The sequence below is a fragment of the Ceratina calcarata genome, unplaced genomic scaffold (assembly GCF_001652005.2).
Source record: "Ceratina calcarata isolate Rehan_Ccalc_2016 unplaced genomic scaffold, ASM165200v1 scaffold551.2, whole genome shotgun sequence".
Classification (NCBI taxonomy): domain Eukaryota; kingdom Metazoa; phylum Arthropoda; class Insecta; order Hymenoptera; family Apidae; genus Ceratina; species Ceratina calcarata.
Window position 1 is genome coordinate 1,134,960 of NW_017176693.1, and position 16,213 is coordinate 1,151,172.

Consider the following 16,213-nt stretch of genomic DNA (forward strand, 5'->3'; position numbering starts at 1 on the left):
CTTGTTTCTCGATTAATTAATAAGTTATTCAAGAAAAGACAGCAATTTTTATGAGTGAAAACTGAACAATAAACTGACAATGATAATAACATCAATAATATAATAACTATAAAGAAGACGAAAAAGAACTGTTTACAGAACTCTGTTTTACAAAACTAGTTCTTTGCATACATTTTGGATATGTCATACAAAATTTTAGAAAACAGAATGCACTGAAAATGAATAATGATTGTAAGAAATGCGAAACGAGTTATTTTAACCACCCTTGGTAGATCCAGTCTCAAAGTCTATCCATTCGATTGTTAATTATTCACCTCTCCGTTTAATATTAAATAAAATTGAATAGATAAAAACAGACTTGGGCATTTTCATTTCACTATCCTTGACTAAATATAATCGAGAATATTTTTTCTGTGGTATACTATGACTTGATTACGATCTGGAACGTCTTGTTTTTCAATGGAAACAGCTTGAACGAGTTATTATATGTGATAGTTTTTATTGACTGGTAGTAAGACTCGACTTATTTCACTTGAGACTTAATGGGTTGATGGAAGTATAACTGGCACCGCGTGAACGGCGTCGAAGAAAGTTCTTCCGTGTTACCGCGGAACGACGACGCCGCTGCACGTTTTCGCGTTGTATAATCGAAACTCTCCCTCTTCCTTCTCTTCTCCTCTCTCGAGAACCACCGTTTTTCCTCGTTTCGTCGAGCCAGGAATTTTCGCATTGAGAACCGGTTTGCCGAAATTTCATGCCCCCACGGAAGCCGGAACTCGCGAATTCACGTAACGCATCCATTAAGATGAAATCGAAAGCAGAGAAATGGGACACGCATTACGGACGTTGAATCTCGTGCAACCACGACTTCCAAAACGGCTTCCAATAATAATCGACTGCATTTAACATGACGTATGCATCGCAGGATCCAAAATGGAAAAAAATTTATACGATCAAGAGTCGACGGTTCATAAAATTTTCACATCGTGAACTGTATTATATTATATTAATACAACTGACACATATATAGTATTTTATATACACATGTCGTATACCGTGACCAAACTGATGAGTCTCTCATCTTTTAAATTAATAAAGCGGACAGATTTACTGTTAGTATCATATGTTACGCAGCGAGTTCATGTAGTCGAAGCATAAAAGTATATGACACGATTTATAATGAGAAATTTTGCGAAACAGTTATCGTAAGAAATTAGAAATTGGTCGGTCTGATCGTTTCAGCAGTGATAGTGATGATCATCAACGATGTAAATCACAAAACGTAAAATCACTGGGCACAGTTTCACGAACAATTTAAAGGAGGTACGAATCGAAAGTTGGAGCGGATATCAAGGGATCCGCAATGATCCTCGCTTACCAGTTACCGTTTGCTCACTGTGCCTCTTGCCGGAGAGAGTTCGACGGACGATTTCACGTTACGTAGTTTCCGTTGCACCTTTCATGCACTACTGCCACTTGGGTCCAGCATTGCACTTCTCTAAATACCTTTTCCAGTTGAAACCACTGCCCCTACTACTGACACTGAGGAACAAACAAGGTCGGACTTTATGCATATTACTTGTATATAAAAAGTATTTTCCTCGGTATAAAACGAGCGCGATACATTGATAAAAAGTCTCGATTAGAATTTTAATTTCATTTTTTTCACAAAAAAATTTGTTTTCTGGGAATTCTCGACAATCCTTAAATGTTGCTTTAAAATGCTTATATTTTTAATAAATGATTACGAGGATTCGTACGGTTATCCAACGTATTTCATCGTTCTGGTCATCGCGTGGAATCGAGATCGGGGTTGGTCGATGATCCGAATTGCACGCACGATCACCGGTGTAACCTCGATGGTTTCAATTCACGCGTGATACGAGGCTACGTTTTATGAACGTACGATAGGATCGTTTAGCTTCAGGATTTCTCAATCGCACAGATCGTATCGATTTCGAACAGACACTCATTCTTCTCCCAAGAAATCTTTCGATCGAAGAAATTCACGGAGAGGAAAAAAGCTCCGGACATACGCGGACAAGGGAAAAGGTGCCGGACTCTAATGGAAAACGTTTAAAAACAGGCATGTCAAATTCCCACCACCGTTAACCACCGAGGGCTATATTAAGTATTACATATTAAACCGCGGGCCGCGTGTTTCAAATACCTGCTCTAAAACGTCACGAGACACGAGAATTGTAACTATCACCTATGATCACGATGAAATCAGTTCGAAGAAAAGATCACTTTCACGTTCTGACTAAATACATATACTAGGTCAATTCGTGTCTATCTATGCCGGTCATTTATGCTAAATTTAGTACCGGTGATATTTGTTATACGATACACGGACTTATTTACTGTTTTATCTGTCACGCCGGGACTACCGCAAATCTATTTAAAGGGATCATGCACTTGGACTCCTTTGATTTGATAATCCGACGATAGCAACGTCGCGCAAACATCTCGTAATGTTCGGACACAAATAAATAATAGTATCTAGACTCCTAGGCTTTTTTAAGTCTGCGTTCTATTTATAATTTGACTGTTAATCATTTATAAGCAGACTTGGCACGATTACTCGTCCGCGTGATTATACGAGAGACATGAAATTCGACCCGATGAAACGGATCGTCGTCATATCTTTGCAAGACCCATCGTTGTCAAGTGGTTACGCGAATTTTCAGATTCACGAGTTTCCGATCGATAAATTATAGAAATCAATAAGGGGAACGTGTAAGATCGTCTGTATAAAAATTCTGTACAACGTTTGCCCGACAGATCGTTCTTGACCACGGATCCTATGCATCAATACAGACTGCATCGTACGACCGTTAAACGATATTTCAAGAATGACGATTAAAACTTGGTCGATTACGTCCTCGAGTCTGGGTGCGATAACGACGATGGCGACAGAGATGACGACACGTATTAATCGTGATTAGCCAGGCTGTCGAGCCTCAAACGCAATCGTGCAGAAGATAGCGTAATCATTACCTATTAATACACGTAGCAGGATAAATAGATAATCGTAACGTGTCATCATCATCCAGCAGTTTTTAGAGAATGATGTATGTGACGTACGCCCGTACTTATGGTTGGTGCCGGAGACTCACGATCAGTGGACACGATTCGTGTACTTAAGCTTCGCAGGAAAAATTATAATTAAAAATTTATCCAACGATCTCGTCTTTAGCCGTTGCCTGACGTAACGTTGCGCGTACCGTTGCCGTTCTTGCACTATCATACCCGTATCTTCGTTTACACAAGTGCGTCGTTCTCATCCCGTCGAAATATGACTAGATATAATAACCGAGTATCGTAGAGTAAAGAGAGACGCGAGAGGAATTTTTCCAAAACGTTCGATAACACGCTTTTTCATAATGCCAAGCGAGATAGTTAGATTTCTGAGTAAAGGCGGATCCCTTTTCCGTGTGTCGAGAACTAATACGTACACGGTTTTACTTGTTTCGTATAAAATGCGTCGGTGATGCGGTCCCAATGAGAATTTAGCTGGACCGGCGTATCAATGAATTTTCAAACAGGCAGAAGAGAACGATTAAACGCACGATCCACGTATACGCGTTGTCGTTGTACGAACGAGTATTCTTTCGCGAAACGAGCTGCTAAAGTGATCGATCTAATTCGCCTGTCGTTCGGCAGAAAATTGTTCGATGGAGATTAGAGCGCGGTCCGATAATAGTGAACATTAACGCTTGTGAATTCCTGAACGGGCAGCACGCCTACGAACGTCTCGGTGTTGAGCAACGGCAAGTTCCCAAACGACGTTTCACATCTTTTATTAAACTCTTCTAGGAAAGAAAGTTTTCTATTTCGTCGGTTTTATTAATATTGCTGCGTAAGAACGGTATCAAGTGACAAGGAGTCGTTCGAAAGAGATCACCATCTACTTACGGTCCTATACAGTCAGTGATCGAACGCTTGAAAAATTGCTGCCACTGACGAGCTTTCGACAAAGCTTCTGCTCTCGTTGTCGTACGTCGATCTCTGATCGGCACCGTATAATTACAGACATCGATTTACGCACAAGGGCACAGACGAAGGAACGAAGTTTACGACCGCGCGATTTACGATCTACTGACGATCTTATCGATGCAGTGATACGCTCGAACGGGAAACCGTGCTACGGGAAACAAGCATGTAATTCAATTACCAAGAAATATTCATCTTTCCGACGTTGAAACAGTGAAAGGTGAAAGCGGGAAGCGAGTTTTTACGTAAAACATGCGCTTCGATCCGACGCTGAAAATGTAACACTCGCTCCCGATAGAAAATTACGTGCACGTCGTACGTAAGTCTGGCGAAAATCATTCTTATTTCAATGTCGCTGACCCGTCTTAAGATCGCATCAGACCCGTGCGCTAGCCCGGTTGTATGAACTCGTAAAAACAATGACGAAGCATTGAAATTTTAACAGTTACTAGATGTTACATTAATGAATGTACTGTACAAAATCTTACAAGTTTTGCGAGCCTATTAAAAAAGTTATTGCATCTTTAATTCTTAAATCGGATGACAGAATTTTGATTTCATTTATGAAAAAGTGTGAATGCAACGATGACGGAGTTCTGTGACTTTTTATAATTCTGAATACTCGATATCAATTACAGGGTAATAAAACTTGTCAAAGTCTAAAGAACGATCGTAACCTGTTTGTCACTTGGTTTTTGCATGTAAACTTTCGAATCTTAAACGGGTGTTAGATAATAGACGATTGTATTTCACGTAAATGTTATCTTAAGTGCTCGAACTTTTTTGCTCGCCCTACAACGCCCAACAATCTGAACACGTAAGGAGCGCGTAATCATGTCCGAAAAGAAAATTTCTTTTAGAAAATACGTGAGATAAAAATAATGAAAATTACGTTCTAAACGCCAATTGACAAACGCTCAGTCGAAGATCGAGACACTCGTTTATTCGTCTAGCTGAGAAACGTCATTGAACCCGATGGTCGGAGGGTCTTGTGAACAAATCCGACGGAATTGCGATTCGTGTTAAATCGAGAAAATTGAATTGACAAACTAGAATCGGACCGTGATTCATCGGAAAGTACAGGCGGACAACTTGACGTACACTTGTGTAAGAAAGAATATCTCGAAACGAAGAAGAGGAACATGGACGAAAGCTTATCGAATAGATAGTATCGGGCGTTATACGTAATGTGACTAATCCCACTTGAAGGCGACATTATCGAGAGTACACGCGTATATGGGCGCCAGGTGGAATTGTTTGGTAGGGCAAGAATGAGCGTGCAAGAACGCGTTCTGATTGTGCACGCGTCCCGAGATTCTCTGCTAATACCCCACGTGTTGACCGTTGACCCGTTTGCCCTGCACGTCATTACGCAGCACGATATTATAATTATAATGAATACTTGATACAATAATTCTTCTGATTAATTCGTATGCCAATTAATTTTTTGTAACGGTCGTTATGAGGATCGATCGATCTAACGACGAATCGTTTAATGAGTTAAACACAAACAAATACGGAGGATTCCCTGTGCTACACACGCCGATGAATGATGAAGATGAGCTAGATGAATCGTCGTGTCGTGACGTTTCAGCTAAATTATTTTTAAGCCAGACAATTTGGTGGCCACGACCAGCGATGGTCGAACGGACTCGCGTTATGCAAGAAGCAGGTGTTGCTGACGCGACGCGACGTCTCGTTGGGAAGTCCACCGGAGATGCCTCAGGGAAGATTGAAAACGAAACACCGCGTCGATGGTGCTTTCATTTCTTATGAACGAGAGCCGATCTGCTCGAAACCAGGACGTGAACGTCACGATTCTACGTCACGTCAAGTATCTTTTATTCGATTGGCCCACGTAGGGACTCGCCGAAATTCGTAAAAACGAATCTGCTTCTTCTCGTCGATCGATCATGCGCAACGATTCGCGCGAATAAAACGAGATGTACAGGAATTTCTGAAAGACAAAGATAGAACGAAAGCATGAAACGCGTGTCTAAAAATAACACGTCCGATCGATCCTTGACCAAAACGTTCGTGGAACATCTATAAATGTCAATGTGTCTTACGTTCTGAAAGTTAATTTTGCATAACGAACGCAGGAACCGATTGGAATTTCTGTGCAAAACGATTTTTTACGGTGCTCATCCTCGTACCGTTTTCTATTTTCAGATCTGGCATCGACTAAAAATAAAACGTACGGAAAAAAGTTCATTGAACGATCCGTTTAAGATTTAAGTCGTGAACGACGGCCGATGTTATGGAATAACGTTTAACATTAAGACGTTTCATCGTTCAACCATCAAAAGACCGTGTTCTCACTCTGTTTAATAGGAAATCGTTGTACACTTTTTTCATCCGCATTCATAATTTACCTTTCTCAAGAATCGAATTTACGCGGCGCATGCTGGACCTTTGGGTCTTAAATCGGAACGTGTTTGCCGACGTTACGCGGTTCCGTGTACAAAGTTCAAAGTCTCGGTGTTCGTTTCACGAACGATAGGAAATTTATATGATCTTCTTATGTATCTTTTTTCTCGCTAATATTAAAATTGCACTTGATCTTCTGATGACGACGTAATTCGTCGACGATATCGAACATAGTGTCAGCTCCAAACTCTGTCCTCACATTTAATTTCGACGGTCGATTCGAACGACGGATCATCGGAGCGATTAACGATTCTCTACAAAGACACTTGGAGACAGAGAGCGGGCGTGCGAGGAATTTCAAGTACGCCGTGGGCACGAGAGGAGCCATCGGAAAGGACTCTTATCCGATTTATAGGTACGAGAACTCGTTCGAACGTGAACTTGGAAAGGAACTTTTCGTCGAAGGGACCAAGTGAATTTCCACCGTGCCGAGTTAATATAATTTCGGTACGCGGATAACGTATGCGTGAGTACGCTGCCGTCGCGCGTTCGCACCCACCCGCCACGTGGCGGAACTTATTTAGGGCAAGAGGAATATTTTTTATATCTGGGTCCCGGTAACTTTGGCAATGTATCGAACGACGTTACGGTCATGGCAAACGTTATCGTATAAGTATGAATCTCTCGATCCACGAAATGCTCCGGACAAACGTCTCGTCTATTCTTTTTTTTCTTTTTGGTAAATTCGTCGGAGTACAGTTTCAAGAAAATTAATCTCGTCTTTATGGCTCAAAAACGTTCTACACTTCGATCTGAATCGCCGCTCATTTCTCACCTTCCTCTCGACACCGAACGAACATTTTCGTATTGAACGATATTCAAATGACTACGCTTCGCAGACGTCTACTACTTGGGAAAGTTTTCTCAGCAACTCCAGTTGGTGTACTGGAGACGTATTATTCCAACAGTATCGTGAAAATTGTCATGCAGAATCGATTAATTTTGAGTGTATTCATAGAGAGGAAAAAAAAAGAAGCAAGTTATTCTCCCGTCTTGTCTGTTTCACGTAATGAGATGTAAATTTATGAGCTCGTGCACGTACGTTTATTCGTTAGACAAGATCTCTGATAAAATCAACAAGATTTACACCTTTCGTCAAAGTACAATTACGAAGGAAGCACTCGACGGCTTATCGCATCGCGTGGACAATCACTGTAGGCGTTTGAAAAATAATGTACGTGATCAGACGTCGACGCGTAGCAGATATCGGGAAAGAAACGATTTAGGTTCGATCGTCTCATTGTGTACACAAACGAGGATGATTCAGATCCAAGTAACGGCAATGACGAATGATTCGATGGATTTTCTCAAACTTTTCTCAATGACGTCAGATCGTCCGAATTCTTGATTTAGAAAGCTTCGCTACGTGAACATCCTCTTCGTAGCCCGGTCAAATTAATTCACCCGACTCTCTGTGTCGTAATTGATGGTCGACATAAAACGATGAGAGCGCACACTACTTACGCATCCTTTAACACTGGATCTACCAAGGGTGGTAAAAATTACTTCTTTTCCACTTCTTATGATCATTGTTCATTCTCAGTACATTTTTATAAAATTTCGCATGACTTTTTCTAAAACGTACAAATAAATAATTCTGGAAAACAGTGTTCTCTCTCGTTTCTCTTTTTTCGTCTCTCGAATGATACCCTACTCGAAAGATTACATTGCTCACTGTACTTGTTCAGAAACCATCGAGAACGAGAAATTCCTGGAGAAGGCTCTTATTTACCACCGGTATGTCGAAAATGAATGCGAAACATGGCCAGCACGCAGATATGTACCGCTATTATTTAAACAGGATTCCAGACAACAGGTCCAAGGTGCGAAGCGCATCGTCAAAAACAATGCCCTTTTCGTCCGAGAATAGCCTGCCTCAAAAATTTCTCATCCGAACTAGAGGCTAAACAGACGTGCTCTCGGTATCACGATCAGCGATTCTCATTGCGAAAAAATAATTTATGCACCGAGGAATAAAGATAAACGATGAACGAACATAAATTCGAATCAGAGTTGACTAATGAGTACAGCGAGAGGAGGACGGGTTCCCGTAATTGAGAACGGCAAACGAAATAACTGCGCTATCGAATCGATAAATCGATTAATCATTAGCAGAGATCTCCACGATTCGTAGGAATTATCGTTGTAACGTGCAGCGGTAATCGCTCATCATCCGATCCGTTGTCTCTTTAGAGTGACTGATCGCATTTGCAACCGAACGCACCCGTTATAGGCCATTAGCGCGATTTATTGTGTGCCGAGTAACCGACGCTCGTGGAATCCCCGATGGCTGATGCGTTTAAGTCTGACAGAGCGGCACTCGCGATGGCAAACGATTTAACATAAGAGATTTCGAAAAATACTTGGGTGAACGTAGGTACATCTTACGATTTCGTTCGATTCGAGATCTTCGAATTTCTCAATTTCCAATTGGGTTCCAAAACAAATCTCCAATCTTTGTAATATTCTATAATTCTTGATACACGATTTAAGAATATTTTAAAGTTGAAGCAATGTCACGATAATGTTCGAGGATAATACTTAAGGCATACAATGAAAAGTACGGAAAAGTACGGAAAAGTACGGAAAAGTACGAACTGTAGGACACGTAGACAATGCAGACTCACACAACCTTATATAACTTGTAACGATAATTTTTTCGAGAGGTCAGTATTTGAGTGAAACGGAGGTGTCAGAACTGAGATAAAGAGGTAGACGAATCCGGCATATTGACAATGGCCATGAACAAATGAATTTAGTACAATAGACGCGGCGACAATGAATTGTGTCGTAACATTCGTGGCAAAAAACAAAAATGAGTTCGCAGATAAACAACCAACTATCCATTCGTAACTCCGCATTCCGATCGTCCGTATTGTTTCAGATCAGATTGATAAAACGTTCACATCATTCGTCGCGCAATCCTAGAAACATTGACACTGAAGCACCGATCAAGGTAAATACAGGTAGCGCGCAGTCATTCCCATCTTCGACAGGAAAACTCCGCGCGACACGATTTGCAATCACGTCAAAATTTTCCCAATGGAACCGTTGCACTGAATTGCGAAATTTGTTACGTCAAGATCTAAAAGAAGTTTCCATAAAGCTACTGAATCATTCGGTTATACATAGACATACCTGTTTCGCCGTTACCCACCAATTTCGAATACCGAATCGCTTTGCCTATTTTGTAATTTCGTTCACCGAGCGATACCGAGAACGACTCACGCGCGTTTCTTCGAATTTTATATCTAGTAAATCGTAATTGAAAACGTCATTGACTCGAACGAATTCAAAGCTTTCACCATTGGCGCAACCAGATCCAAATCACTCGTAACCCTTCCCTAAATCACCGAGTCAGAATCTCCCTGATGATTCATCGTGACCGATCCGTCAGGCCGTACAAGTCGTACCTGTTGGTTACCATTCGATCGGGCCGACATTTTCGATCGTTAAAGACCTATCGAACCACGTCGACTCTCGTTTCGGCAAAAACTTGTCACGCAAGCGGACAGAAACGGAGGAATTGAAAAATCCTGTCAACAAGTCGACCGATCTGTGACTCGAGTTTTAATTATAAAAAAACGCATCTGGCCTTTATTGTAATCGCGATACTCGAAAATCCGGACGGAGCTCGGGCACGTCACGCATGTGCACCGTGATCGGCGGGTCTCTGGCGTGATCCGCGAATTTCAATCGATGGTGGAAGACGCACCGTGGCCCCTTTTTTCTCACGGTTATCTCTCTTATCTGGTCGCGTCTGGTGACGAAGCATAAAGGTGGAAAAGGTGAATTCAGGGAAAAGTCGGAGCAGAAAAGTGAGGGAGGATTCCGAGTGGGGTACGCGTCCCGGTGGAGGGGCGAAGCCGGGCGGCACTGCTCTCTTCGGGTATATATACTCGAAGCGGGCGAAGCTACGGTACAGTTCACCAAGAGACAAAAGCGACAAAAGGACCAGCCGTATCGACAGGCTCAGGCGATTATCAATTTTTTTGTTCCCGAGGCACGAGCGACGATCGAATCGCTGGAGACAAGTTCAGTTTTTCGTGAAGAAGAAATATCGGTAGTGTCGAGGGTTGTGCACCGAGGACCGTGTCCCTTGGAGTCGTTTCAGTTTTTGTTTCGCCCGATCTCGTTACTTCCATCGCGATGGTGAAAAATACGAAGAGCTTCACGGCATCGCGCACCGGCTTGACCACGATTTTAATGGTGTCGTGCACGCTGAACGTGATCCTGATGCCGGGATCGACCTACGCCAGGCCACCATCTCTGCTCAGGTAACTACCCGAACTCTGTGAGTTCTTTCGATTCGTGAAACAGCACTTTCAAATCTATTCATTCGAATCGTACACCAATTTCCTAAATAAAAATTGCTCGTGTTCTGCGGCGGAAAAAATTTCAGAGTCCTAAATAGTCGGTGATGATGATGACGACCATAGAAAATTGTTACTTTCAAATGGTTCCACAGAGTACTATTGCTATGATACCAAGTTCCACTGACGTAGCTTTAAATAAAAAGGCTGGCCTCGAATTAGTATTCTATGGGGATGACCCACCACTGTTTCTCTGTAGAAACTTTCTCTCCAAACGCTAATGACTGCTTTCGATTTATTTCGTTTAGAAACAGTTTGTTCCTCGACAATATAACACCCGTCGAACGTCGCGTGTTTCCCGTGAAAAATTTTCCTTTGCTCTCAAAAGGGAAAAAACCGACGACGACGACGTCATGCGAACGCTTTCGAACCTCGAATCCGATCGCGATCTGTCCGATTAACTTTATCGAATTCGTGTTCGTCCGCTTCGCGACGACTTTCGTCGCATCTCTGCACAGCGTCCCTGGAGAGCGTCGTCGGCTCGTTCAACAGGTCGGGAGACGAAAGGTATTTTCGACGAGGGTAGGCGACGGATTTCGATTGAGACCTTCTCCTTTTGCTCCTCCTCTATGGGGACTCCCACGAACATCGATAACGGGACCGGATGATAACGAGAGCTTTGTCTCGCGTGTATCGAGAGATTAGCATTCGATTGAAGATACGAAATTGACGACGATCAGCAAACACGGTATTATACCTACGGCTTGTAATATCATCGCAGTTACCCTTTTACGTCACCGACGATATGAATTTCTTGTTATCGCGTCGCAAAACCTTTTTGACGAAGCGATTCACGCCAGGTGCGACACTCAAGATGAACTCGATGAGCATTCGTCGAGTTTCGATAATTTTTAGAGTTTCTCTGTCTTCGTTCTCGAATCATCGATCCTCGATTCGAAACGGACGATTAAACGCGAACGACGTTAACGAGGCAAGAGGGAGGAGAACACGGGGAACATTGAATTCGCAACAGGTTGCAAATTCGATCTGCAAAGACGACGGCCCGTGCCGGCCGGTTCTCCTCGGGAACGATTTCGCGACTCCCGCGAAACTTTGCTTCACCGTGATTATTTGTCTTGACCGTCGTCATGCAAGTCATCGCGTCAAGTGTCCGTGACCGATTATCTAAGTCTCAACGATCTCGACGAGCCTCCGACTACTCGTTTTCTCTTTTCCAGTTCCGGTGATAATGTTTAATGATAATTCCCCGCTCCGGTTTAAACGAGACTTTTTAAGAGAGACGGATCATAACTCAGAACGACGTAAGACGAATTCCCAACTCCGACAGGTGCATTAAACATATTCTTTGCCACATTCCAAACGCTTTCTCATCTCCTCGTTCGTCAATGCTCATAATTGACTTCATACGATACTCACCGTTCTCGGTTAAATCTCGGTCTAATTGAATTAAGCGAACATAATGCACCTTCCCTGTTTCTACGTGTATCGTTTGAACTTGGAACGATCATTACTGCCACTAGTATTTTTCCTACAGATAATCGTAAGATTTCTCCTTATCGAGGTATCGCAAGTATAATACATGTCGGGCAGTAATGTAACGAACGTGTAACAAGATATTTATCGGGAGTCGGGACATTTTTCCACAGTTTAACGACAGTTTAACGACAGTTTAACGACAACTAATTAATTATAAACTGATTAATTATTTACGATCGTCTGACTCATCAATCTCGTTTTAATCAAAGTCGCAGTTAAAAATATTCTCTGGATTCCCTCGATAAAACGGCGCTTCTATTTTTACCAGCGTTTATCGCAAAAGTTAATCGACGCTGACGTTCACACGTTTCGTGTGTGCCATGTTAATTAGAATGATTCACGACCGCAACTTCTATCGGTACAGAAATCTGATCTTCGATTAGTTTACGTACGGCTAAAACTAATGTCCTGTTAATAATGATTATGTGTTCGTTTTGCAGCAGACAGAGGCGTGTGTCGGATCAACGATTGGCCGAGATAGAGACGCTTTTGGGGCTACAGAATGTCAGAGGAAAAGTGGTCACGGTTCCAGTTGCATTCGGTGTTCTGGATCCAGACAAGATGTGAGTAATCGCGTCAACTCCCTAATCGTTCATCGTCAATCGAGCCAAAATCGTAGTACGTAATTTATGCGTACGATAGTTTGTCTGACGAACGCAGCGATAAACGTCGGATAAATGATGTTTTCTAATTATAACGAAGCTTCGTCATCAACGATCTAGGATCTCTATGCGAGGTCAATCGTCGTCGAGCCTTATCGTTCATTCAAGGCCGTGGGAACTCGTTCAGAAATTAGTTCAGACGTGTGTGTGTGTCCGTATAAATTAGCGCGTCGAGAAACGATGACCTCCCCGGTGAGCGACTGTAATCGGATTTTACGTAACGATGCCCATTCGAGTTCGGCGTGACCACTGTAGACGGACGAGATACCGCGAGGAACCCCTCGGTTCATCGCCGAGCGACGATACCGCGAGTCCCGGATTTCCCTAATTTCCAGATCTTCGTTTCTCGTCATATCGCGAAAATGGGGCGCACGTAGCTACGAGCCACGTCGGCATTGAAATTCAACTTGTTGCTTCGCGTCCGCGTGACAGGGGCGAGAACTACCCTCTAACGTGGTGGTCGGCAGGGGTGACCGCCACGAATAAACACGAAAGAACGGCCGACCGTAACATTTTCTAGAGAACGTTATTAACACCGTGTCCTGGCCAAGTAATTCTCGCTCTGCCGTAGAAATTGTCGACCAATGAGAATATACGAGTGTTTGGACCGGATGCTCGGCCGTGTTATTTTTTGGGGCCGCAAGAGCCGTAGGGGTTTTGAAATTGATATCGGGGAAAATAACGTTCCCTCTATTCTCTAGATAGAGGTGGAAATATACGATTAACTAACGGAGCACAGTATATTTTCAAATAAAATAACTTTCTCCCTACGTGCTCTACTCATGTAAAAATCCTGCCGAGAATCGACCACACGTTCGTCATTATTTAAACATTCTTCGTACGTGTGTTATTCTTGTATAAATAAAATTCGAAAATAGATGGTTCCCTATTTGTATTTTCAGTTAAAAATAGTTTCTGTGTTTTGGAAACATCGAAAGGAACATATTTTATTTCTATTCGATTCTCTGTTTTCAGTCATAAAGAATTCTTAACAATTTCTAATATTCTGACACACAGTTTTGGTATTTTTTGATCGGACTGTACGCGACTTGCAACTTAAATCGTGTATTAAGAATTATACTAAATTACAAAATTCCGTCATTGTTGGATTCATGTTTTTTCACGAGTCAAATCAAAACTCTGTCGTTCGGCACGAGAACTCAAGATGCAATAACCTTTTTAACGGATGTTTAAATTTACGTAAAATTATGTAGCACGTCGTTGTTCTACGTTCTACGCCACAGGCAAGGATCATGTTCTCGTTTCAAAGGCAAACAGAATGCAAAATGTATCACTGGAGAGGGGCATTCTGATAATAGAAATTCGAATAATGAATGCACCGTCATCATTTTGTCAAATGAACTCTCGCTAAAGTGCAAATTACAATGTAAATTTTTCATTTTTCGCCTACGGGAAGTGCAGAAGCACATGGTTGAAACCCGTGGGGATCATAACGCGTATATAGCTGCTCACGGTTACCAACACCAGTGTAATTAATATGAACGTTGTATAATTAACGATGTCTCGATCGCAACACGATTCGACATAATTGTAACTTTTGTTGAGAGAACAGTTCTCGTCACGTGTCGTTCGCGTACGCAAATAGTATAATATAATCAGGACGATTCGGGCGCGAAGAATGGCACAGGGAACGCTAATGGAGCTCCTGACGCTGTAACCCGGTTATCTTCCGGGCACCGGATGCCCTTCGAATAAATTTCTATTCGGACACGTTGCCTCGTCGACGGTAGAGAAAATTTGCTTAAAACCGGATAAAGCCAACGATTCGCCTTTTATTCGCGTTTCGATGTGCCAACATTTGCACTCCGAACGAGTTTCCCGGTGTCTCTCCCTGCCCCATTTTCGTCTCTCGGATACGTGACAGTTCGTTTTTCCACTCGTTGAACGCGCCAATCGATTCTCGAAACAGGACCGGAAGAATTAAGAATCCGGGCAAGAGGTCAGCTTTGCGCGAGAGAAGAGAACGTCGTCTTCTTCTTACGTCTGTTCACAAACTACGAGATCGCCGCTGCGCGAACCGGGAAGGAGGATCTTATTTTTAAAACGATGACTGTTCGTGTTGCGCGATTCGAAACGAAATCACTGATGCAAATCGACGGGGCCTTCGCGTATCGGAATCTCGCGATGACCGACGAGTCCGTGAAACAATTTACCGTCCAAGTTCGTTCGTCGGGAAATCTTGCGCGCAGGGATCGAACGACCACCGGGAATTTCGCGCAATTACGCGGGGAAACGCGAGAACTCCCAGAGGATCCGACCGACTCGACGTTACGACGCTGCCTGCCGCTTCGTAGAACGGAAACTTCAGGAATCCGTTTTGCAGAGAACAGTTCAATTGGAGATCTTCAGAATACCATCGAAAATTGACGCATCGCGGGTTCGTGTAAAATTATATTGGACGCGACTGCCGCTCTGTACCGTCGCCAAAAATCTAAACGGAGAACGAACCATAAATTGCGACGTTCCACACGGAAATCTACGTCGAGTTGCATCTGTAAACGCAAACGCCAGTAATGACGAGTCATCGGTGTGTGAACCGCGATTTTTGTAGTAGCGATAAGCGAGGATGAATCGCGTGGCGCCGCAGCCGTTGCGCTATTCGACCACGCTTTACACAACTCTCAACTATTTTCTGACGCGATAAGGCGCGACGAATAATAATTTGTACCCGATGATTGCACGCTCGACGATTCGTCACGCCGGCACGCATCACGCATCCTTTTACACTTTCGAAACACGTGCGACACGCGTGATCGAGTTAAACTCGTGCGTCTAGTCTCCGGACGGGCGGAAAGAGCGCCGAGAGAGATTCACGATGAGAAAGAAAATTGCCCGTAAATAATTTCGTTCATTAAAAGCATATGCCCGGTACGTTGAGCCACGAGTGATGTTCCATTGAATGCGGAAGATTTTTGCCAGCCGGCTTAACGATCTTTTACGAACGTGGGTCAACGGGTTCTCTCCGTGACACCGCGCGAATCCCGTCGTGACTGAAAGTTTATCCCAACTCCCGATTTCTCGACGACCCGTGTTCGTTGAGACTTTGTTTCGTCTTTCAACCGTGCCATTGTCATTGACATCTCTGCATCATGCATAGTACAATTAACGATGTATTGGCTGTACAGTCAATCCCAAAGGTTTATGCACTTTAGAAACGCATTTTTTAAAAAGAAATCAGACGTCGGAAGAACATTGCTAATAATAAACAACAACAAAAATTTTTCGATTTTTCCG

General features: G+C 42.9%; 1 protein-coding gene across 1 annotated transcript in view; it reads left to right on the forward strand.

The window, feature by feature from the left end:
* The first annotated feature begins 10,175 nt into the window (after positions 1 to 10,175).
* LOC108628933 (uncharacterized) overlaps positions 10,176 to 16,213 on the forward strand; it is a 10,061-nt gene continuing 4,023 nt past the window's right edge. Inside the window, exons 1-2 of the mRNA XM_018031166.2 lie at positions 10,176 to 10,703; positions 12,737 to 12,859. Coding sequence (XP_017886655.1) covers positions 10,576 to 10,703; positions 12,737 to 12,859 — 251 coding nt within the window. The 5' untranslated portion in view covers positions 10,176 to 10,575. The remainder of the gene's footprint in view (positions 10,704 to 12,736; positions 12,860 to 16,213) is intronic.